Raw genomic sequence first — 25,945 nt, 5'->3', positions numbered from 1 at the left:
CCAAATACTAAAATAATTATACATAAGTGCAATTTATAACCTATAACATACACATGGCTTACATGGCTAATTATAGCAGTGAGATAGGGAGGGAAAAGTGCGGCCTGAACAGGTGAGTTTTCAGTCTGTGCTTGAAAATGGCCAAAGACTCTACTGTTGTCACATCCACAGGAAGGTCATTCCACCACTGTCGGGCCAGAACAGACAGCAGTCATGACCGAGAAGTGCAGGTGCGGTGAGGGGGAGGTGCCAGGCATCCAGACGAGGTAAGCTCTATGGCGTAACTATGCTACTTACCAAACAAGTAATGTTATGCAATAGTAATGATTTGAATTGCCAAATAATTGCCTGTCGAGCAATGGGGTATATCCTACATTGTTCCACCTTATAATATCAGGTCCGGGATGACTTTGTGTATATCTTTGCTTCTAAGCCCACTCGTGTCACTTACCAATTTGGTGACAAATCCCAGGACCTGAGTGCTGGTCAGTGGAAAGTGCTTCCAATGGCTAATGAGTCCACCATTCATCATCTCTTCCACCCAGCCCATTCAAGTCCTGTACTACTGCAATGGTGTTGAATTTAATGATAAATGATAAAAAAAATTAACTCAGAGAACACTTTATTAGGTATTCATTACTTTATTATTAAGTCTTCTGCTGCTGTAGCCTATCTACTTAGATTTTTGATACATTGAGTTCAGAGACGCTCTTCTGTCTACCACTGTTGTAATGTGTGGTTATTTCTGTTACCGTTGTGTGTGAAAATTCCAGGAGATCAGCAGTCTCTGCAATACTCAAACCACCCTGTCTGGCACCAACAATCATTCCAAGGTCAAAGTCACTTTGGTCACATTTCTTCCCCATTCTGACATTTGGTCTGAGAAACAGCTGAACCTCTTGACCACGTCTGCATGCTTTTATGCATTTAGTTGCTGCCACATGAGTGAGTGCATTTGAATTCCACTGATTAGTTCTGTATATCCTACACCTTAGTGCACAGGTGTCAAACTCAAGTCCTGGAGGGCTGTAGTGTCTGCTGGTTTTTGGGGTGTTCTGGGTTCATTCAAGTCATTGATTGGTTAAAGTATCTCAAGGCCTTAATTGGCCTTAATTGGCAGCTGATTGAAAGGAAACCACAAAAACCCGCAGACACTGAGGCCCCCTGGGGATTCAGTTTGACACCCCTGCCTTAGAGGGTATGGAGGACTTTTGTAACTAAGCAACAAGTTTTTGTGACAGAATAGTTGGGTTCACACCTGTGCATGTCTCAAGCCTGGACTGGCCCTTCATAAGTCGATTCATGAAAATCAGGCCCTATTTCTCAGAAAGAAATAGCACAAAATCTCACCATCTCTGACTTAAAAATGACAAATGCATCAACACATCAATGAAAAATGGATTCTTAAACATATTTTATTATTTTAGATCATCAAGTTGATTCAGCACAATCAGATGAAGAGTCAATAAATAAACAACATTTATATAAAAACTATACAGCCATTAAACTTAATTTTCAAAAGGTATTGTTACTTTTCATAATTCAACAAATAGCATATATGAACATGTAAAGTATAAAGATTGTAATGAGTACTTTTCATGATAATGATCAAATATATAAAATGTTCCTCTGATATTTCACCTCCTGAGGCCTTGTGTCCTCATACAAGGGCATTACATTTTGGCTTCCCTGAACCCTATGCAGTACTTATCTTAATATATGGGACATTCAATTAAAATGAGATTTCATAATTAACCCTTTTCATTCATGTTTTTGTCATCCAAGACAAGAAAATGTAAATTACGTTTTTCTTAGGAGAGTGCAGATGCGCCTTCTCCTCTTAGGAAATGACCTCAAAGGGTTCAATTAAAATGTATTTGGTTTGACATGATACAAATGATGGTATGATGTGGTTAACAGTAATCACAGTTTCAGTTGGTGAAAGGTGACCGAATATGTGAATAATTCTGGTGTAGCAATCACGACGGTTAATCTTGCTATTTCTTTTTCAAATTGTCATTGTATTTATACATACATTCAGCATACTTGCAAAAGAGGGCACCTGCTCTCAGTGCGTCTCCGAGCTTAAATAAAAGTAAACGAATTAAAGGAAGCACGTTCTAGAACACTGATTTAGAATGTTGACGAAAACATCATTCCAAAAAAACCTCAAAAGGGTTAAAACCAGACCTCACAAGAGCTTATGAAACATCTGGCCTGAGAACATCCCCCCCCCCCCCACATGGCCTTTATACTCACAGGTTCACCATGGCATTTGTATTTTCATACTTTGCAAAGGCTGCAGACAGAGAGACAGACAGACAGTGTCACACAGCTGGAGTGTGTGTGCTTTGAAAGCAGCCACGCCAGCTGAAGGAGCGGCCAATAGAGCTTCAGGATCCTTTGACGCTTGGTCTGGAGTGGCCTTGTTTCTGGAACTGTCTGAGATCACTGTACACATCGTCCTGCACCCCCTGAAGCTCCTATGAGGGCCCAATCACATGCGCATATCAGCACACAAGCTTACACACATAAAACACACGCGCACACACACATATACATGCACACACGCACATGTCACAAAGGTAGGACTTTAATTCCGAGAGCTTGTGGCCAAAGTGCATGATTTATCCACCCCAAGCAGACACACGCTGGAAGTTAATGATACAATCTGTGATGTGAGGTCTTCTGGGAGGTGAATATACCTGGTAGGGAGACTCTGCTTCTGGCTTCTTTCTCGTAGACATAGCCTGTGTTTTGGCCTGTGTTTTAGACTGTGTTTTCTCTTTAACTGGTAGAGGGAAGAGAAGAGAGGTCATGGAAATATTCTCTGGTTCAGGAGTTGCATGTCATACACAATAAAAACCGGTTCATCTTCACAAAGGACAGGCTCATGCAAAATCACATTGAAAAGCAAATCACATTGCAAATACATGCTTTTTGTCTTCTCGTTACTACATGCAGGAGAAATCTCCCATAAATCATTCCAATTTCTTTTTTACAAAAATTTTCAAATGACTGAGCCCAGACACATGCACACATACACACACACACACACACAGTGTTAGATGGAAAACTTTCGTTGACCTATGCTCTAGGGGGTGTGTACGTGTGCGTGTGTGTCATTCTGTGTGCTGTATGTGTGCCAGTGTCTGTGTGTGTGCATGTTGTGTGAGTGTGTGTGTGTGTGCATGTTGTGTGAGTGGGTGTGTGTGCATGCCTGTGGGAGTGGGTGTGTGTGTGTGTGTGTGTGTGTGTGCATGCCTTGTGATTGGGTGTGTGTGCATGCCTGTGTGTGTGGGTGTGTGTGTGTGTGCATGCCTGTGTGGGTGGGTGTGTGTGTATGTGCTTGCCTGTGTGGGTGGGTGTGTGTGTGTGTGTGTGTGCCTGTGTGATTGGGTGTGGGGGGGGACTTGGTGTTACCCACTTTCCAGGGCTTCTAGCCGAGTCCTCTTCTTCAGGCGGGACACAAAGAAAAAGACAGAGAGGGCGATAAGGAGGGTCAGGACAATGTCAGCCACGATGATGCCCACCACAGTGCCTATCTCCAGGTGTATGCAAGACCGGCAGTCTGCAGAAACAATGCGGAAAGAAAGGGAACAAAACCAGCCATAAATAAAATACTACAACTCCACTGTCATGTTATGTGTGCACTAATGCACTAACATCCTCTTTTTGCTTTGTTTGAAGGCACCATGAGCAACAGGTAATTTGCCATTTCATTTTCTTTTCTGACTCACTTTAAGTACTGCCCGCACATTCGGTAGCAGGCCATCTTTCCTATCCAATCATTTCATTTATTTTTTTTCTGAAATTAATTGGTAGCAAGTAACAACAATTTTGGCTTACAATAGGAGTAGGACAGTCATGGCATGATCTTTAAAAAAATAATAATAATAAAAAATAATAGGCTTCAAAGGGTTAAATAATCAATTGTAATGAAATAATTAAATAATCAAAATAATGATATATTAAGCTGGCTAGTGGGAGGTACCTTTACACTGTGCTGAAGCAGACTCTGATGACTTTTATGAATCTGAATACATTTTATTTTCTTCTCAAAGATGAAATGGCAAGAAGTAGACCTACGACAGGCTGCCTTTAGTACCCGGGTCGCTACGTGAATTCCCCGCTTGAGAGCGAAGACGCACAGGCGTCTGAAAGCACTGCTGCTTTCCTTAGGCATTTTCCACAGTGTACAATTTGTATAATCATTTTAAGAAAAATGCATACATACCCTGTTGCCCCACCACAGGACCTGAAAAAGAAACATTTAGATTGGAAATAAATACAAAGCAAACATTCATTTGACTGTAACCAGAACACCACGAGCAAACTCTCTCACAAACATTACAATACGAATTTCAGCGTGGAACCTGGTGGAAGAGAAGGTGGTCCTGCTGTGGAGAAAGGAAAATGAAACTCAACAGCAGCCTCGTTGAGCGTGATGGAAGTCACTGTCGAGTACGGCCAGATGGGGACCGGATGAACTGGCAGACCGCAGAGCAGCCTCTGCTGTGGACTAGTTCCTGAGGAAATGCATGCTTTGGACCAGAGACGGCTTTACTTGTAAACGCTTGTCCGGTGCATTTCCTGCCAATGCCGCCATAACACTGCTGTACTAAGACTGCGGGTGCTGAACATGTCAAAGATGAATTTGCTCTTCAGAAGAGTTGAGCCAAGCTTGCAGATTACGACAGGTTGTTATTAAATGCTCAAAATAAAACACTAACAGGACATTTATTTTCATATCTCCCCTGGTTCTCTGGTTCCTCCGAATCTACCTCATACTTAACTTCCTCTCCATCTACTGGCGGTAGGGTTGCCACCCGTCCTGGATTCTCCGGGACTGTCCCAGATTTTTGTTGTCTGTCCTGGAAAAAATAATGTATTTTCGAGTGTTGCATAGATTAGTATTGCTTCATGAAATGTAGACAGCGTATCCAGTGTTCGTTCCTAAATGTATTGTGTAATGTGGTGCAGAGACGTTATTAACCTTCACGAATTACACTCTTTATTTTTGTAATGAAAGAGGAATTGGCACCAAGCACAAGGTAGTTGCACACCACATTCCTTCAGGTTCACACAGAGTGATTAACAGGTCCCAGAACACACAAATATTTTATGTAAAATTTTAAGATGAAAAGAGGCAGTATGAAGATGGCTTTCAAAATCAGGCAAATGTAATCGTCCAAACAGAATAAAGTTGTTATTACACATAAAGCCTTGCAGCTGGTTACTTTGACGACATTCGGCTTCAAAATAAAGACGTTGCACGTAGCTAGGGGCTGACTGGCAAATCTTAAATCTCACCCCGGGCAAGTGCTCTACCCCACTTACAAAAGGAATACCAGGGTGGGCCATGTGGTGAAATAATACTTTCTCTGTTTCGACAATATATGAGCACAAAGCTGATGTTTGTCTCTCTCACAGGTTTCTCATGTTTTTGTTTTAGCCCAGCACTAAGACACCCAATTCTGCTCAACAAGGTCTTCAATGAAGACCAAGATGACTTATTTAGTTGTATCAGGTGTCATACTGCTGGGCTTAAACAAAAACCTGCATCCGCATCAACCCTTTTTGGAGTTTTGACATCAGTCCTCAGTTTTGCCTGTTGGCGGATTACAGAGAAGCCGCTTTGCCAGGATTATTAGCCCTAGAAAATGTACGTAGAGTGGTGGTACAAATGTGTTTATGACTGGATGTTCCAGGGAGAAGTCATGCACACGAGCATCTAAATCACTCACTTCTCCTTTAGTTATTTCCTTTCTCCACTCCAGCCACACACACACCCTAAGGAGAGGAATCACTTCTCTACTTGTGCTAATGGCTTGGCCACTCATGGAACTTTCATGCAAAAAAGGAACTACAAGTAAAATGCATTGCTGATTTAGAATTTGTGGAGTATGCTCAAAATATAAGAACTACATGACTAAAACTAAAACTAAAAATGTTCTTTAATTTTTATATTAATGATACAAATGGTTTTGGAAAATGTATGGAAGATGCATGCAATGTGTATGGCAGTCACATGATAATATGTTTTCCTTTGAGAAATGTAGCAGTTTGCATATCTGTGTCTCCTTTTGAACACAATGAATGTGAGCCATCACAAATCAGTAGTGTTAATGTATGACAGGCTGTTTTTGGGAACTCCAGGCCCATTCACTGCTGAATGTTTATGTCAGGTATTCCAGTGCAGTGCATTTTCTACATACTGTATACGGATGGGTGAGCAGTGTGGCAGTGGTGTGGGCTGAGCGCATTGGTAAAGGTCAACATGGTTCAAAGCATCAAAAACTTATAGTGTAGACCAACATCGTGTAGACTTGACAATACGTTTTGACAATTGGATCATAGCAAAACATAGCTGCGCCCATGTAAATGCAGGTAGAGGCTTAATTCAAAACAGACATCACCACACTGACAGCTTTTTAGCAATATTCATCTTACAGTACAACCGAACACGCACAATGTGGTATTTCAGTTAAAATGCCATGGATGGAATGTGTTTAAGAAATGTTTGCACAACCAGAGAACTGCCCATACACAATGCACATACACACACACACACACCGTCTTGTAGTGTCCCATGTAGCTGAGCTGTGTACTCACCAAACAACCCAGCAAATGGAGTCGTGATGCACAGAGACCTGCCCATCCTTCAGCCGACACAAGCGAGAGAGGGAGCAGAGAGGGAGGTGGAAGGCTCTTCTTCCCTCTGTAGGAGATGAGACAGGCTGGGGGTTGGTTTCCACACCTTCCTGAGGAGTGCAGAGAGAGCTGCTCCTGTCAGGGTCGCTGGTCAGCTGTGCTCTGATGCCTGCCAGGGTAGAGGGTAGACTGCAGAGGAAGTGTGCATGTGAGTTTCAATTTCACACTGCCCCCCCCTATCTCTCTCTCTTTCTCTCTCTCTCTCTTTCTTTCTCTCTCTCTCTCTCTCTCTCTCTCTCTCTCTTTCTCTCTCTCTCTCTCTCTCTCTCTCAACATTGTACACTAAAATGGGTGCTCAGCAGTTTGTTTTTCACAAGTCAGAGCTGTGTACAAATTACACTTAAAAATAAAAAAATAAAGAAAATAATAATATATGATATATATATATATTCTTTAACACACCTACAGTTTCACTAACAGATATTAGTGACCTAATACTAATACAGACTAACAGATATTAGTGACCTAATACTAATACAGGCTAACAGATATTAGTGACCTAATACTAATACAGACTAACAGGTATTAGTGACCTAATACTAATACAGGCTAACAGATATTAGTGACCTAATACTAATACAGACTAACAGATATTAGTGACCGAATACAAATACAGACTAACAGATATTAGTGACCTAATACTAATACAGACTAACAGATATTAGTGACCTAATACTAATACAGACTAACAGATATTAGTGACCGAATACAAATACAGACTAACAGATATTAGTGACCTAATACTAATACAGACTAACAGATATTATAGATGCATGGACAGTGGATGCATGGACACCATAGGGGCACACATTTGAAAAAGAATACTGCCCCATGAAATATTTTACAAACTAATTTCAATAAAGTACCAGTGATGACTATAATGATTCATTTGAAATCTCACCCCAGTTTTGACTAACTGTGGTGTTCCATTTATCTGGTAGTTTGTCCTATATACCAGTGGCCGGAATTATAAATAAAAACAGAAACCAACCCAGACCGCAGCTTCATATGCACACATTTAAGTCTACCAGAAATCAGGTCAATGGTTCTATTTCACTATACATTTTTCCAGAAGATTATTAATATTCTTCCAGAAATATAAAGATCTCCGTTGTTTTCCCCCAAGTTAAAAAATACAATATGTGTTTTAATCAAATATTATTCAATCTAATAATCTAACATTTTTAAGATAAAATAATAATGTCATAAATATACATTATTGAAGCAGTTTTGTTGTGATTTGATAAGTTTCTTCTCAGGGGATTCTGTTCTTGTTACAATCGTACCCACACCGTTTTCACTGGTATGACGGAACATACATACCAAGTATGTCCGTTGATTTACCTGTGGTTAAATCCCCCCACAGGTTATACAGTGGAAGAACCCAAGAATGAAGGTACTTGTTCAACGCTATGTTCCTACAGTGTGTTGAAGGCAAATCCCATTTAAACATTTTGAAATGGCGATAGCCCCCTTTTGAATACATTTATAAAAAGGCATTTTTAAAATACATTTTCTTTAGGAAAGAGTAGGCGACACCATTTTCGGATACAGGATGTTTAAAAAGAAACATTCCTTTAAGTCTTTCCATACATTATATTTTCCAACCACATCAGCCTGTGTGACTTCAGGGAACTTCAGCCATTCTCTCAGTCATCAACGGACGAGGAATGTCATCGATAGCATGTGTCCTTTTGCCATGAATTGCTGGAATCATTTGTAGAGTAATCCCTTACCTAAGCATTGACACTTTATAACATTAGTCACTCATTATTAGAAGGAAGGAAACGTAATTAAATTAAAAAAGGATTGATTCACAAACTCCGATCGGTGGAGCGGAGAAACCATGCGCAGACACTGGGATGTTGAAACCAAAAAGAGGCTAACTTCTAAAACTGGGAGGTCAGTCCAAATAAGGCAGAGGTCCAAAAGTGTGATCCAACAAGAAGAGTCGAAAGAGCAGGCAGGGGTCATAAACAGGAAATCCAGAAACAAAACAAAAACCAACAAGAAAAACCAGGACAGAATGCTACAAGGGCAAAGGCTTGGGAACAAGGAGGCTAGAACGAGGGAGAAGGAATTCAAGGGCTTGGTACACAAAAACAGGACAAGACGATCTGGCAAGGGGCAACGAAAAGGACAGGTATAAATACACAGGGGAATGAGACAAACGAGGCAGGGCATGGGAGTGAGGGCGGTCTAACAAATAAACATCAGATGAGACACATGAACGGGCAATAATACAATAATGAGGGGGAAACGAAAATGCGGACTGGATACACACATGTAAACAAACGGCTCCGGACTAGGGAGAAGACAATTGCACAGAATTAAGGAACGTAGTGATAAGGGAGAGACAGGTGCGAACACTTCATGAAACTAAGCAAGTAATCAGTGATAGAATAGGAAGGCGTTACAGAACAGAATTGAAACTGGAGATACGTTAGTAAGTTAGTTACGTGATTAAATTACAAATGCCCAAAACTAGTTTGTTTGTTAGTTATACAAACCTATTAGTGTTTTAATAGAATTAGTACTGTACAAATTCTATGTTAGTTGGGATTAGTATATTAGTGCTATCTACAAACATGAAATGGAGAAAGGAAGAAATCAGGATCATAACACTCCGTCCCTATCGTTGATAAGAGGACAAACGCTCAAGAAGAACACAAAAATAGTCAAGTTGAGAACAAGAATATTCAGCCTTTGTCTTCGTTAGATTGCTTTAATGGAAAGGGGTTTTATTTTTACTGAACAAGACAAATTAAAGGAGAAATAATATTGTAAAATATAATTAACATAGGTATCGTAAAAAGAATCTAACCTTTCCCAGAGTAAGTAGCTTGTTTCCTCTTTTGTAATAGAATGTTACATCGATATGCTTTGCAAACAGCCTTATATGCAAGGTACGGAACATAGCTGGATTTTTAGAAATATATACAATATCCATTTATTGTTATGTTCCTGTGTACTGTCTGTTAGTTTATCATTGTTTATTATCATTATTCTTATAATTTATTATTTTTTATATTCATGACTCGTCTTCCCCTGTGATGTCTGAGTCTGAATGGTTACAAACCCAGTCACTCCCCTGTCTGAATGCCCCACTATTCGGGTGTTTACGGTAGTTCAACCTTCCTTCCAATTTTGCATTCCTTACTTCCTGCTTTCTCTCCATTTCATGTTTGTACATAGCACTAATATACTAATCCCAACGAACATATAATTTGTACAGTACTAATTATACTGACACACAAATATGTTTGTCAAACTAACAAACTAACATTCACTAGTTTTGGGTATTTGTAATTTAAATCACTTAACTAACTTACTAACGCATCTTACTAACGCACTTACTCCCTTAGTTTCAGCAAAGTATTCGCATCTGTCTCTCCGTATCTCTGCATCTCCTGATTCTGTGCAAGTCCGTTTGTATTAGATGTGTCTTTGTGAATCCAGGCCGCATTTTTGTTTCCCCCTCGTTATTGTATTAACACCTGTCTCACCTGATGTTTATTTGTTAGACCGCCCTCACTCCCATGCCACGCCTAGTTTGTCTCATTCGCCGGTGTATTTATACCTGTCCTTTTCACTTGCACCTTGCTAGTTCATTTTGTCCTGTTCCTTAGTCCCAAGCCCTTAATTCCCCAATTCCTTCCCCCGGTTCTAGTCCCCTTGTTTCCCGAGCCCTTGCCCTTCTGTCCGGTTGGTTTTTGTTTTTTGGACTCTGCTTTTGGATCAACCTTTGTACTTTTGCCTATGTGGACTGACCCCCTGTGGACGCTCTGTCTGTGCCTTCATCAGCCAATTAAACCTGCCATTTTTCTGCACCCCTGTCTGCTTTTGGTTCCTCTGTTCTCCTGGCCATAACATTTATATGGCAACTTGCAACCTTTGTTTGACAATCTTTGTTATTCCTATACCATACACTGTAAAAACAAAAAAGTATTTAATGGCCCACTCAGTAATTTCCACAGAACGAATTATTTTTCCTTTTGATGTGCTTTTTATGAGGATCTTTACTGTTATTTTTATCAGTACAACATTTCTAAACTATCCTACCATATCTTCGTCTTTTTGCTTGTAGTAACCCATGAGCATTTTTTTAGCAACCAGAATTACTGAGTGGGCCTTTAACAGGTATTTTAGTCTTATACACATCAAACAAAAAGTTCAGACATTTGTGTTTGGTAGTTATTTCTCTGTTGTAACAATGCTTCTTGGCAATTCATTTTATACTATTGGAAAGCCTGTTTATTTCCCTTTTAAATGGTGCCCCATTTGTAAGGAACATGCATTTGTGGGATGAGCAGCACAGCTGAGTATGTGGGTTGCGCTCATGAAAAATGTCTCTTCCAATGCCAAACAGCTTATTCTGCTGTTGCTATTGACTCTTGTTTTGAGCTTCCGGTACCCCCAGGTGCTGACAATCAGGTGCCTGATTGGCAGCACCTGTGGGCATGGGCTGTGGTCAATTGGTAAATTGGTGTCTGCTCCAAGAATTGGCATGCCACGTTTGTCTGATCTCGATAGGGCTGTGCGATAGGGCAACTTCAAGCTGGTGTTCCACAAAAGCAAGTTACGGCATCATTTGGAGTGAGATTTGCAGATTTGCAGTCAAGGTTTGCAGGACAATATGGCACACGGCAATCCGGAACAGACTGCATGCAGCCAATCTCTGGGCTCATAGGGCTGCCAGGAGGACTGCCTTTCAGCGTCAGGCCCGTTTGTGCTGGTGTCGGCAACACCTGTACTGGAACCTGAACAGTCCTGACCTCAACCCGATTGAACACTCATGGGATCAGCTGGGGCGTGCTGTTTGTGCTAGTGACCAACACAACCACGTTGGCTGACTTGTGACAAATCCTGGTTGAGGAGTGGAATACCATCCCACAGCAGTGTGTGACCAGGCTGGTGACCAGCTGTGTATAGTTCTTCCACACACTACTGAGGCTCCTGACTGTTTGTTCAATGAATAAATTGTAAAATTGCCAAATATGACTTGTTTCTTCTTTGTTACTGATAGACTTCAATCATCCAATCTCCCAAACAACGCCTAACAAGAGTCAATGGCAACAGCAGAATAAGCTGTTTGGCATTGGCAGAGAAGATTTGGCAAATTTTACATGAGCGCTACCCACCTACTCAGCTGTGCTGCTCATCCCACAAATGCATGTTCCTTACAAATGGGGCACCATTTAAAAGGGAAATAAACAGGCTTTTCTACGGTATAAAATGTATTGCCAAGAAGCATTGTTACAACAGAGAAAAATCTACCAAACACAAATTTCCGAACTTTTTGTTCAATGTTTATTTACACTTAAAATTTTACTTCAGGTTTTTGCTAAATAAGAAAAATATTGCCAATGAGGTGAGATAGTTTTACTAATTTCAGGATTTCCCAATGGGGTAAGAAAATTTAACTTGACAAGCAAAAATTAATTGAAAACAAACTAGTATTTTCCACTTGAGAGAAACATTTTTTTTTAAAGTCTTATTACATGAATAAAACAATTGTTTTGCTGCATACACTACCCAGGAAGCAATCACAGTGGACATTACCAGTATCGTAGCACTGCATTACACAATTTAGCAGAAGCTAGCATATAGTACAATAAGTGGAAGGATAAAGGATATTTTAACAAATACAAACACATCCATGGCCACGAACAGCAAGTCTAGTTCACACAGTAAAACTATGGCTACATTTTGAGGCTACATCTGTAAAGTTATTGCTTAAGCTTAAATTAAGTCTTAAGACAGAAGTGAGAAATGATTATAAGGGATGCGATAGAAGGCTTGTGTAAAGATCAGGTGCCAGATGGAAGTGCGAGAAGATCATGATACAGGTGTTACATGGAACTGCTGCTATACTGAGCGTAGCTCTGCCGAGAAGTGTGAATGTCTGAAGAGCTGTGTCTGTGGTGAAGCTGTCTCAGAGCTGTGAAGAGCTGCTTTTAAACACATTTAAGAATAGCAGTGAGAGCTGGGCTGTCCAAATGTGCCTTGTACTTATTTTCGACTCAGACCCATTGGGGAGATTCCAAACTCTGCACACTCATACACAGATTGTCCCAGCTTCCTTCCTCCCTACACACACATTACCCAGGTTCCTGATTCTCACATGTCCATCCCTCACATTCCATATTTAAAGGTACAATAACATTGTTACAAGACCATTGTGAATCCCTTCCTATCATTGAAAAAGGCTCACTGACACGTTGAGTCACTCCCTGCCTGTGTTTATAGTCCTTACACTCGGATTTCAAAATATACAGTTGATGGGCCAGCAGCCTGTGCCAAAACATCGAATTGCTGTACAATCATTCAAGCTCATTGGTTGAAAATTGGTTCTAATTGCCACAGCCAATGCCGTTTCAACGTCAGTGCGTTCACAGAGAAGGGGAGGGATAAATAGTGTTGAGGTTTGAGCCTGTTTGTTGCTGCATTTCCCTTCTTGACCTTTAGAAGTCTGAGATTACCTATTGTACCTTTAACCAGTTAACATTTAACCATTAGACCTGGCTCAATATATCATTACATTCTATTTAGCTTTTAGGCAAACTAGGCACTAGGTACACTTCGGGGTAGGAAAAGGCAAGCATTGCTGGGCTGAATGGCCAGTTCATTACCTGATGCTATATTATGTTAACATGCTGTATAGTGACCAGATGACGGAGCTGAGGAAAATGAGCAATCTCAGTAGGGTTGCCATGCCGTGCAGTGGAGTTGCCCATTCCTTAGCATTGGTGGGGTTGCCATGTCTCATAGGGGTCAAGGCGTTACTGTAAGGTTTCCGCGGAACGTCTGTAATGACCTTTAGCAACAAACATAAAATAAGCCTGTCAGTGAACATCCTGTAAGGTAAATTCATGATGAGAGGCTGTAACTAGGCTGTATGTTAAATCTGATACAGCTCAACTTTCACTCACTTCTTTCATCTCGTATCGCTCCTTTAGCTTGCTCACTCTTTCATGTTCACTACCGAAGTTCATCCAGCTGATAAGGATCTGCTATCAACCTGCAGAAAGCCTGGCTTTGTTTGCTAACATTTCAGGTCAAAGGTTCTCTGCTATTAAGGGAGTTGTTTAACTTAGTAGTAGAGAACTTAGTAGTAACTCAATAGAACTGCCATTTATGGATAAACATAATTTGGTTTAAAATAATAGTCGGTTTTAGCCTCAAGGTGGCAGTGTTTCTCAGCTCACAAAATTGTTATTTGCTTCTTTTACATTAATGGCATTTGGCAGACACTCTTATCCAGAGCGACATACAACAAAGTGCATACCCATAACCAGGGGTAAGTGCGCTGAAAGACCCTAGAGGGAAGTACAACTTCAATTGCTACCCGTACAACAAAGATAAGGACCAGGGCCAATCTTTTTTCTTTTTTTCTTTTTTTTTTTTTAAATCAACAAATAAACAAACAAAGCAGAAGTGACCAAACTTAACTATCCAAATACTGCTTACCTAGCTAACTAAAAATACCAAAACACTACGTAAATCACAAAGACAACAATTAAGGTTCACAGGGAGGTAGGGAGGGATGGGGAGAGGTGCTGCTTGAAGAGGTGCGTCTTCAGTTTGCGTGAGGTGGAGGTTCGGAGAGGGGGAGGTGCCAAGCGGCCTGTGGAGGCTGAACGAAGAGGTCTGGCAGGGGTGTAGGGTCTGATGATTTTTTTGTAGGTAAGCTGGGGAAGACCCCTTAACTGCTTGGAAGGCTAGCACCAATGTTTTGAATTTGATGCGAGGCATGATAGGCAGCCAATGGAGGGAAGTAAGCAGGGGGGTGACGTGTGAGTATTTGGGAAGGTTGAAGACCAGACGAGCTGCTGCATTCTGGATAAGTCGGAGGGGTCTGATGGCGGACGCTGGGAGGCCAGCCAAGAGGGGATTGCAGTAGTCCAGGCGGGACAGAACCATCGCTTGGACCAGGAGCTGGGTCGAGTAGGGGGTGAGAAAGGGGCGGATTCTCCGTATGTTGTATAGGAAGAACCTGCATGACCGGGTCACCGCCGCAATGTTCTCGGAAAGGGACAGTCTGCTGTCCATCACCACACCGAGCTTCCTTGCACTGGGTGATGGCATGAGTGTGGTATTCCCAAGGGAAATGGAGAGATCCAGGTGGGGAGAGGTATTAGCAGGGATGAATATCATTTCAGTCTTGCCTGGGTTGAGCTTTAGATAGTGGTTGGTTGTCCATCCAGCTCTGGATGTCACTCAGGCAAGCAGAGGTACGGGCAGAAACCTGTGTATCAGATGGTGGGAACGAGATGAAGAGTTGGGTATCATCCGCATAGCAGTGGTAGGATAGCCCAAGTGCAGTGATCACAGTGCCAAGGGAACGAGTGTAAAGAGAAAAAAGAAGCGGGCCTAGGACTGAGCCCTGGGGAACTCCTGTGGCTGTGCCACATATACCCGTTGCTGACAGGGTGGACAGGAGGAGAGAGCCACAGCGTCAAAGGCAGCAGAGAGATCTAGAAGAATGAGGACAGAGGAGAGGGCCAGAGACAGGGAGGAGTTAACAAGGGAGGTGACAAATAGGAGAATGTCAGGTGTGATAGTCTGGAGAAGAGAAGAGACGATAGGGTCAAGGGTACAGGTTGTAGGGTGGTGGGAGAGCAGGAGTTGAGAAACATCAGAGTCTGTAAGGGGGGAGAAAGTAGAAAAGGAAGGGATGGGCCTAGAGGGGGGGAAGGGCACAGAGAGGGCGGCGGTGGTTGTAAAGGATCTACAGATGTCTGTGACCTTCTCATTGAAAAAATTTGCAATGTCATTAGCAGCGAAGGAGGACTGAGGTGGAGGAGGCGGTGCACTGAGGACAAAGGAGAAAATGGAGAACAGTTTCCGGAACAGTTCTAAATTTGTGTTTGCTTCTTCTTTCATCAGAATCACACTACACATACCAATACGGAACATTTCCCCTTTACTGTAAATCCTATTGAATGCATTATAATAATGCATTCTGTTTTCATTTTGGCATTGTGGTCTGTTAACTACTTAATTATTGGTGTCATTATACATTATACCCCTTGAAATATTATATACACTTAATTCTGCTAAAACTAATTTCAAGGCCTAAATGAATGTAACTACAGTTCAACAAAAACCCATGGATATGGAATATTAAGGATTAGGGATATGGAATATTAAGGATGCTATTATGCAATGCCAACATTAGAACTACAGCTTGGTTCAAAGTAAATGTAATACATAACCATTGTCAGATGCAGTGATCATTAAGTTACAGGTTGATCTGATAGATGGGTGATAGATATTGCATTACATTACATTACATGGTATTTAGCAGACGCTCTTATCCAGAGCGACGTACTATGAAGTGCAAATCAAACACAAATATGACTGCTAAGAGGACCTGAGAGGACAGTACAGTTCCGAGTCCTAGTGTAAACACAGATAATCAGAACCCTTGAAGAGTACAATCAACTTTCAAACTAGCATACCACAGTTGGCAGCTAGAATACCCTGAATACAACAATACAAAAAAAAAAAAAAAGCATCAAAGTTTACAGTACATTTTGGATCCGATCACAATCTGACTTTTGACCTTTCGAATCTCTGGGCATGCAAGTAAGATATCTACAGGTACCCAAAACAGCTTACCTGCCTACTATTGAGAAAAGAAGTTGCATGCAAGTTGTATATACAGTCAGGTCCATAAATATTGGGACATCGACACAATTCTCATCTTTTTTGCTCTATACACCACCACAATGGATTTGAAATGTAACAAACAAGATGTGCTTTAACTGCAGATTTTTAGCTTTAATTTGAGGGTATTTACATCCAAATCAGGTGAACGGTGTAGGAATTAAAACAGTTTATATATGTGCCTCCCACTTTTTAAGGGACCAAAAGTAATGGGACAAATAAATCAAACTTTCACTTTTTAATACTTGGTTGCAAATCCTTTGCAGTCAATTACAGCCTGATTGAAAAGTGATCCACCAGCCTTTTTCCAGCATGGAAAATCAGTCAGGTCTGTGTTCAATTTCAAGGACACAGAGCTCCTGAAAAAACTCCTAATACAAAGCAAACACACACAAGTTAAAAAAGAAAATCCCAGAGAACTCAACTAAAGAAACACTCCCTGAATTAAAAAAGCAGTGACCAAAAACACCGCTTGTTGAATTATTTTACACGTATGTGGTCTCTGTTGTCATATTTATTCAATAGAATTGGTGAAGCCTTGATTAAGAATATACAGTACCTTTTTATTTCTTTTTTTTATCAGACAAATTCACACAATGACAATATCCTGAAGGCAAAAAGGCAGTCCATATTCTGGAGCTGACTTAGATTCAGTGAATTCATAATATTCATAATGACTATGGTCTCAGCGAAGCCTGCAGTTTACAGTCTGACACGAGCAACATACAAAGTTAACAGTTTGATAGAAGTGATAGGTTTGTGCAGTTGACCAAATTATAAAATGAACAGGGTACATTTACTTGTACTTGTTGTCAAAGTCCACATCAGCAGGGTTTCAGCCAGGACATGAAAGCAACTCATCTCAGGCCTTGTGGTAAGTGTCCAATAGCCTGACCACTGCACCACACTGCTACCTGGAAACTCCTTTCAGCAAAGATGTTTATCTTTTGATCTATGAAGGCATGATGTCGTGCTGATGATCATTTATTCCATTTGTTCTGTTTAATGCGCATTTCGTGCACATCATCGCGGCTTTTCAGGCCTGGCAATTGGCCCTGACATTCATGTAGACCTTATCAGCTGAAGGAGGAAACAGACATTTTTTACAATGTTTACTTACAAAATGGCCACATTTTACAACCAGCATTTACATTGGCCTGAATATAACCCATTAAATACATCAGCATACAAAAGAGCAGGTGCCTGGTCGCTGCACTGGTCACAAATAATAACAATCCTAATAGTCATGTAATCATTTTTATAATTATTACATCCTTAAAAGAGAGAGCGAAGAAGAGACAGCGCAAGAGCTACCTGATAAATAGATAACAAATACATTTCACTAGCTAATCTGTATGATGCAATTTAGTGCAAAGGAACAAACAAGCATCATTATTATTATTAATATTATTATTAGTGGTAGTAGTAGTAATAGTATTAGCTGTAGTATTGTTTTTGTTCTTTTTACACATACAAAGGTGGCCACAGCATTGCAGCAATTCTTTGGAGTTTAGTGCCTCATACCAACAAAACCACATTTCCCACCATGCATGGTGAATTAACATAATACGATTTATTTATTTAACTTAAAAAATGAGCTTGGTCAGGACAGCAAGTATGGGAGCCCCCCTGGTTGTTGCAGGGCCCTAAATGTTGACTCAATACAAACCAGGGTCTCAATCTTCAAACCCGACCTGATCCACAACATCATGGCGACAGGCTGTCCCTTCCCACCATAGTCACTCCCCACAGTCATACTGCCACTCGCCCCTGTTCTCCATCTTCAGACACAAATTTACCCACCATCTCAGTTCCCCCTCGCATCCCCACCCCTGCACTTTTTTTTGTGTTAGTTCTGGTGATGGAACTCTTAAGGTTTCGTGTTTGTATTCTTAGGGCTTCTTATGGCTGTAATCTGCATGAATTTTGGAATATGTGTTTCAGTTCTTGCTCAGTATAGCTGGCCACATACTGTGTGCAGTATGCTCAATACGTCATAACTGCATACTGCTCAGATACCACACAATATAACGTCCAGTGCTAATTCTACTCAAACACAGTTTATAGGAGTCCACCAGAGCTCGCTTAAATACGTATTTGTTTTGGACTTAACTACTTTTCTGTGCTCGATTAATCTTGCCGGGTGCAACTGAGCCAACCAAGAGGGGCATGCACTTTTTGAGAGTAGTTCATAGGTTCCAATACACCCGACAATGATGCGGTATTTGAAGTCCACTCATCGTGTACTGACAGTGCATATAGCGCACCCAGCATATGCGAGCGACCCACCCTCTTCCCGCCGTTTCATGCGCTGGCTCGCGCAGTAATATACCACCACCACGATCAGCACCGTCAGACCGACGTCTCCCAGGATGATGCCGGTCATGGTGGCTGGTTTGATTTTGTAGCAGTATTCAGACTCTGAACAGAGAAGAAAATCAAGAAATAAAGACACTGAAATACTCTACATTATTATTATTATTATTATTATTATTATTATTATTATTATTATTATTAGTATTATTATTATTATTACTATCATTCTTATTAGAAACTGACAAGATGAAGGAGAAGAGGAAGAATATACAGAATACAAACCATTCTGTCCTGCTGCTAGTACCATTTCTTACAAGGGGAGTGTTGGGAGGTAGAGAAAAAGTGAGAGAGGGAGAGAGAAAGAGAGAGAGACCCAGTCAAAACATCACAGCCATTTTTCCTTTTTTTCCACAAGAATCATAAGCATTGCAAGGCCATTACAAATAAAAAATAACCATTAAAAGCTAAAAGTCAACTGCCCACCAATGGCAACCTGTAAGAGTATTTCTCATCTATCAGACAGGTGTTTGGGAGAGGGGGTTCATTATGGTGAGAGTCAAACCGAATCTTGTTTGTTTTCAGGCTGTGTGCCAATTCTGTTACTGCAACTTCCTGCTGACTTCCTGTGTGCACTCTTTCCTGTGTGGGACCACTGCACAACATACCACCATACATTGCCGCACACACACACACACACGCTTGCTCACTCTCTTTTCCCCACACGCTCACACACACATGCTCACACACACACACACCCTAACTCTTGCTCACACATGCACATGCACAGGCTCTCGTCTCTCTCTCTCTCTCTCTCTCTCTCTCTCTCTCTCTCTCTCTCTCTCTCTCTCTCTCTCGTCTCTCTCTCTCTCTCTCTCTCTCTCTCTCTCTCTCTCTCTCTCTCTCTCTCTCTCTCTCTCTCTCTCTCTCTCTCTCTCTCTCCTCTCTCTCTCTCTCTCTCGTCTCTCTCTCTCTCTCACACTTCCCCTCTTAAACACACACACAGTCTTCTTTCTCCTCCCTCCCCTGCATTTTCACATTTTCACACCTCCCCAACTGTTTCCAGTTTGACATTTCACAGTCTCATCCCTGTCTTGCATTAACACCCACTTAAATAATCTGTAATATGTATTATTATTATTCATAATAATAATAATAATAATAATAATAGGTAAAAAAAAAAAAAAAAAAAAAAAACACATACAGGCATATAGACAGACAGATACAATTCAGACACACGATACAAATAACAATAAACATAATACTCAATCAAAGCATTTACATAAAGAATTTAAAAAGTCAGTGTAAAAATCCTTAAAATGATTTAACGGGACAAGGGATCTTAGTTTATGCGCTTGTGCATCTTGAAAAGAATTGCAGATAAAAAGGGGCAAAGAATTTAAAATAAGACTGACCAAATTAGTTATTGGCCTTCAGCTTGATTAGAGTCGAGAGGTAAGGGGGAACTTTCATTCATATATATAAATACAATGCAGTGGAGGGCCATCCAACTTTATCGTAAAGTACACAATGGTGAGTGCGGTATCCATCCCCAGCAATGAAGCACAAGGTGCACAAGATTTTCCTATTAGCAGGAGAATTATTATTATTTCTATAGAGGAATCCCAGTTTAATTAAAGGACGGTGTACCATCCAGCCAAAAGCTTAAATATCTATAAGAATCAACCATGTGAATTTGCACACCATGAAGAATGTGAATACTAACACAGGGGGCACATTTTAATTTAGTCTTTGATAAATGAATACACTTTGTTTTATCAGAATTGAAAACGAGTTTACGATCCATGAGGATCGTACACCACATTTTGGCGATCGCTACATTGAGCTGAGAGTGGCATAGAGGATTGTATCGTCAGCATAAAAATGGACATTACAATGCAATGTTGGAAAGATTATGTTATTTATATAAAGAGTGAACAAAAGTGGGCCAAGAGTAGAACCTTAAGGTACACCTTTATTAATTTATAAAGAGGCAGATTTAGTACCATCAGCAACAACAGCTTGAGTTCTCCCTGTAAGCACAAAACCAGTTTAGAGAGGTCATCCAATCCAATAATTTGTTCAATAGTATGCTCAACAGTGTCATATGCCTTGGAAAGGTCCACAAAAAGTGTAGCAGAATGAGTTATACAGTCACTGTACTGAAACCTGGTCTGATTGCTGTGGCTGTAAAGTGTTATCTATCTTTAGAAAGGCCTGTAGTTGGGAGTTCTAGGATTTTGGATACGGAGGAAAGTTTTGAAATCGGGCAATAATTATTTAAAACACTTGTATCACCTCCTTTATGCAAAGGGATACATGCACATCAACTGAAAGAAAATAAGATTTGCAAGAGGGTTCCACACTTACTGTAGAAACAAAGGCACAGAAACATCAACAGCGCATTGTCATCCATTTCCTGTGTAGATCCTTGATTAAAACCAGCAGTACATAAAACATTGAAAAGGAAAAAAAATATTTTGTTAACACCATTCAGAGTACTTATATATACAACACTTTTTGCAGGAGGGGGCGGGGGAGCTAACTTGGCTCCAAAATAAATGACAAATAAAAGGTCACATAGCATTTACTGCTGGGGTTTCCCAGAAAAAAACAGTTTCGGATAACTTATGACTGTGGTGGTGCTGTGAAGGGAAGCTTCTTTCAGGATGAGGACGATTAACCCTATATTTCCCTTTTCATGTGGGTACTGCCAGCAGCAAATAGTCATTTTATGAGGAAGAAAAGCTTAAACCATCAAACATCACACACATCACACACTTCATATTGTTTTTGTATCCAGAAAAAAAAATATTGTTTTACACAATCAAACTAAATGAGAAGTTAATTAAAATTTGGTCTTCTAAGACCAGTGTGTAAAAACTACTAAATCAAGCAAGTCACAATGGTCTCTTCTTTTTGCTCTTAACTGATCTAGAATATTCATGAAATTACAGTTCAGTAATTATCTGGATGTGCAGTTCCCGCAGTCATTAATCCAAATGTGTGCTTTCATGCTGCAACAATATTCAGCAAAATATGTAATTATCCAATCAATCCATTAATTATATATTCGAGGTGATTCATAGAAATTTAGATTTTAGAATTCCGATATCCTATAACATCACCAGAGAAAGTCCCAGAGAAATTAAGTCAATCTGTTCACGCATATTTTGCCTAAAAGTTAGACAATAGTGTCAACGGAAAAGTTGAAAAGGTCTTCCAGTTGCAGTTTTGAAAAAGTATTGAATATTTAAAACATAGCTCAGGTGCCTAATCAATCGAGATTGTCAAATGGTCAATGCCATGTTACGCTAATTTAATTTATATTCATGATTTAAAGTAGCCTAATGCATCAGCAGCGTATGACAGTTTCTAATTTGTCAAATATGCTAATTACAACAGAAAAGACGTACTTACTTACTTCTGCCAAGTAACAGTACGAAAGAAATGGTGTCGCTGACTAGTTTTGCCTCTCTGTTGAGATTTCCTTTTATTCCGTGACGTTCTTGCTCTGCGCTTGCCTCCACATGCACCTACTCTAAAACCGTCGAACTGCAGCCAACATCTTTATGAAGCCACTATTTTAGAAACAGTGATACATCGGAGTGAAATAAGCCAGCCCTTTTTTAGAACTATCATCAATGATTCTTTCCGTCGTTCGATCCATTGTAAACCTGCACCGCGACAAAACCGCACAGCAACTTTCTAACTCCTTTATCAAGATAGACCAGAAAAAGAAAAAAGGGAAAAAAAAGAAGATGAAGAGGATTTTACCCAGACCTGGTTGTTCTATTTTTTTAACCAATGACATTTATGAGACAAAAGACTCGTTGGTATAGAACTGACAGCGAAGAAGATATGTCTGTTATAAAATCTAAAACAGAATTAAAAAGAAACACATCTGCGTGATTTGAAGGTATAAGGATGGTGATTAGCATTTCATTTACCTGGCTTGTAACTCATTCACCCGGTAACTCACATACTCACGCTCTCATGCTTACCAGGCTAAAGATTCTCCATAAGAGGGCACTATTAGCTCTCCAATCACTGAAATGGCTGACACTTTCAGGTATTTCTGGTTTGCCAATGCTGTACGTTGCCATCCATGTAAAACGCTCAATTGTTTTAGGACTTTAGCTAGGTTGTACCAGGATGCTCTGTAAGAGTGGCATTTCACCTCAATAACACTGTGTTTTCTTGTTTTTTGTTTGTTTGTTTTTTGTTTAGTTTTTTTGTAATTGTCATCTTCCAACTAAATGGGAATTTAACTGCCCTGTTCCTCAGTGTTCTAGAACATTACATGGCGATAGCTGGACAGTTGCAGATGAAAAACCACCACTAACTTTCTTCACTTGGAACATTAAGCATCTAGTTATTAACATTTCCTCCAAGCTGTTAGAATCGTCACACCTCTCTTTCAGCACAGTCATAAAAACAAAGATTACCTAAGCCATACATTTCAGCCACTGCAACTTATTAATAACTCAGCTGCTAAAATCATAACCAAAACCATAGAGCAAAATAATAATAATAATAATAATAATAATAATAATAATAATAATAATAATCTTTATTCATACAGCACCTTTCATAAATAAAATGTTCCTCAAAGTGCTTTACATTAAGCCAATTACAAAGAATTACAGAGACAACACACTGTGGAAATAATATACCCACATAACAAACAAACAAGACAAATAATTTGGGGCCTTTGCCCTGTGCCTCCCTCAAGTGGGATGACACTTATATACAGTGCATCCGGAAAGTATTCACAGCGCTTAGTTATGTTACAGCCTTATTCCAAAATGGAATAAATGCAATTTTTCCTCAAAAACACCCCATAATGACAACATGAAAGAAGTTTTTTTGAAACTTTAGAGAATTTATTAAAAATAAAAAACTAAGAAATCACATGTACATAAGTATTCACAGCCTTTGCCATGCAGTTCAAAATTGAGCTAAGGTGCATCCTGTTTCCACTCATCAACCTTGAGATGTTCCTACAGCTTAATTGGAGTCCACCTGTGGTAAATTCAGTTGATTGGACATGATTTAGAAAGGCACACACCTGTCTAAATAAGGTCCCACAGTTGACAGTGCATGTCGGAGCACAAACCAAGCATGAAGTCAAAGGAATTGCCTGTAGACCTCCGAGACAGGATTGTCTCGAAGCACAAATCTGGGAAAGGGTACAGAAAAATGTCTGCTGCTTTGAAGGTCCCAATGAGCACAGTGGCTTCCATCATCCATAAATGGAAGAAGTTCGGAACCACCAGGACTCTTCCTAGAGCTGGCCGCCTGTCTAAACTGAGCAATCAGGGGAGAAGGGCCTTAGTTAGGAAGGTGACCAAGAACCCGATGGTCACTCTGTCAGAGCTCCAGCGTTCCTCTGTGGAGAGAGGAGAACCTTCCAGAAGGACAACCATCTCTGCAGCAATCCACCAATCAGGCCTCTATGGTAGAGTGGCCAGACGGAAGCCACTCCTTAGTAAAAGGCACATGGCAGCCCGCCTGCAGTTTGCCAAAAGGCACCTGAAGGACTCTCAGACCATGAGAAACAAAATTCTCTGGTCTGATGAGACAAAGATTGAACTCTTTGGCGTGAATGCCAGGCGTCATGTTTGGAGGAAACCAGGCACCGCTCATCACCTGGCCAATACCATCCCTACAGTGAAGCATGATGGTGGCAGCATCATGCTGTGGGGATGTTTTTCAGCGGCAGGAACTGGGAGACTAGTCAGGGTTGAGGGAAAGCTGAATGCAGCAATGTACAGAGACATCCTGGATGAAAACCTGCTCCAGAGCGCTCTTGACCTCAGACTAGGGCGACGGTTCATCTTTCAGCAGGACAACGACCCTAAGCACACAGCCAAGATATCAAAGGAGTGGCTTCAGGACAACTCTGTGAATGTCATTGGGTGGCCCAGCCAGAGCCCAGACTTGAATCCGATTGAACATCTCTGGAGAGGTGCTGCAAAGAGGAATGGGCGAAACTGCCCAAAGATAGGTGTGCCAAGCCTGTGGCATCATATTAAAAAACACTTGAGGCTGTAATTGCTGCCAAAGGTGCATCAACAAAGTATTGAGCAAAGGCTGTGAATACTTATGTACATGTGATTTCTTCGTTTTTTATTTTTAATAAATTTGCAAAAATGTAAAAAAAAAAAACTTCTTTCATGTTGTCATTATGGGAGGTTGTGTGTAGAATTTTGAGGAAAAAAATGCATTTATTCCATTTTGGAATAAGGCTGTAACATGAAATGTGGGGAAAATTGAAGCGCTGTGAATACTTTCCGGATGCACTGTATACTGTAATTCCACACAATAACATCAATCAATTAATTCCCTTCTCTTCGCTGAAACTACCACACCAACAGAGTGTTACAGTGAAGCTGTATGTCTAAGATAATGTCTAAGACTCCACTGGAATTCCAGGGCAGTGGAACCTGTATAAATATTTCAGTCAATGCTTAAGACTTTTGTGGTTACATAACTACTTCCGTTTTAATGTTGGATTGATATTTTATTGCATATACATATCACATATTATATATACAGTGTGTACAGTATATTTATCATACTTTTTTGCTTTTTGACTGTTGTGTGTGTATTTGCATTTTTCTTTGCATTTCATCTGCAAAGTGAATTGCATTGTATTTTATTGCATGTAATGTGGTTTAAAAACATTTATAAATCGTTGGATGACTCTCTCTCTGCCATTGTGAGAATATGGCAATTTACCTGGGAAAGACACTTTATTTCGCATATTCATAGCAGCTCTCCCACACTAGGTATTCCTGCTTGTTATGTCTGCTATTATGAAGTATTACCACTAGATGGCATCTTGTACCATCATCACAGAAACATATAGTAGTTGACAATAAAAGAACAACAATGGAGCAGTAATTACACAGTATCTCTATTGATTTATTTACCCAGATTATATTAATTTACTGTCTGAGCACTTTCCACAATGATGTGTGCAGGTGATTTTAAAATTACCGGTTGTGGAAATTGAGAGATATGCGCTAGCCAACTCTAAGTTTATTTCACAACGAACAAAAAAAAATTAATTCCACCCCACAGAAGACACACAAAATGTCACTCTCTCCAAGGTGCTTGGGAAATGTACGCCAACAGGACATTCCATGGATAGCAACATTGCAACAGTTTATCAGGAGGGTGAAGTATCCACAACCAAAACTTTGATACAGCTTAGACTTAGCTAGATATTTACTTACTC

The 25,945-nt window shown here is 40.3% G+C and overlaps 2 protein-coding genes across 7 annotated transcripts in view; both read right to left on the bottom strand.

Annotated features, from left to right (window-relative positions):
• Positions 1-2,243: 2,243 nt before the first annotated feature.
• Positions 2,244-6,832, bottom strand: tyrobp (transmembrane immune signaling adaptor TYROBP). The gene is made up of 5 exons (XM_061260343.1): positions 6,616-6,832; positions 4,238-4,258; positions 3,428-3,571; positions 2,706-2,791; positions 2,244-2,483 (listed from the first exon to the last, which is right to left on the bottom strand). Exons 1-5 carry the CDS (start codon positions 6,659-6,661, stop codon positions 2,394-2,396), a joined length of 387 nt encoding a protein of 128 aa, XP_061116327.1. The 5' UTR covers positions 6,662-6,832; the 3' UTR covers positions 2,244-2,393.
• A 10,050-nt stretch (positions 6,833-16,882) lies between these two features.
• hcst (hematopoietic cell signal transducer) overlaps positions 16,883-25,945 on the bottom strand; it is a 9,374-nt gene continuing 311 nt past the window's right edge. The window contains exons 1-5 of one of the 6 annotated variants that reach the window (XM_061252950.1): positions 25,944-25,945; positions 21,070-21,129; positions 18,985-19,011; positions 18,676-18,807; positions 16,883-17,466 (exon numbers count right to left, since the gene is read on the bottom strand). The exon at positions 25,944-25,945 is cut by the window's right edge and continues 311 nt beyond it. In XM_061252950.1, coding sequence (XP_061108934.1) covers positions 17,423-17,466; positions 18,676-18,807; positions 18,985-19,011; positions 21,070-21,115 — 249 coding nt within the window. In that variant the 5' untranslated portion in view covers positions 21,116-21,129; positions 25,944-25,945 and the 3' untranslated portion in view covers positions 16,883-17,422. The other 5 variants (XM_061252959.1, XM_061252913.1, XM_061252942.1 and 2 more) reach the window with 5 other exon arrangements.

This window comes from Conger conger, chromosome 1, assembly GCF_963514075.1.
Source record: "Conger conger chromosome 1, fConCon1.1, whole genome shotgun sequence".
NCBI classification, from domain to species: Eukaryota; Metazoa; Chordata; class Actinopteri; order Anguilliformes; family Congridae; genus Conger; species Conger conger.
The sequence above is the reverse complement of the archived record's forward strand: the minus strand, read 5'-3'. Positions and strand labels throughout refer to the sequence as shown.

What these genes read in the sequence shown, in the direction of transcription:
- tyrobp (XM_061260343.1), bottom strand. Translation starts at nt 6,661, where the DNA reads ATGGGCAGGTCTCTGTGCATCACGACTCCATTTGCTGGGTTGTTTG. An exon ending in TCCATTTGCTGGGTTGTTTG is followed by an intron (nt 4,259 to 6,615) that starts GTGAGTACACAG and finishes TTTCTTTTTCAG; the next exon opens with GTCCTGTGGTGGGGCAACAG. An exon ending in TCGGCTAGAAGCCCTGGAAA is followed by an intron (nt 2,792 to 3,427) that starts GTGGGTAACACC and finishes TCCCTCTACCAG; the next exon opens with TTAAAGAGAAAACACAGTCT.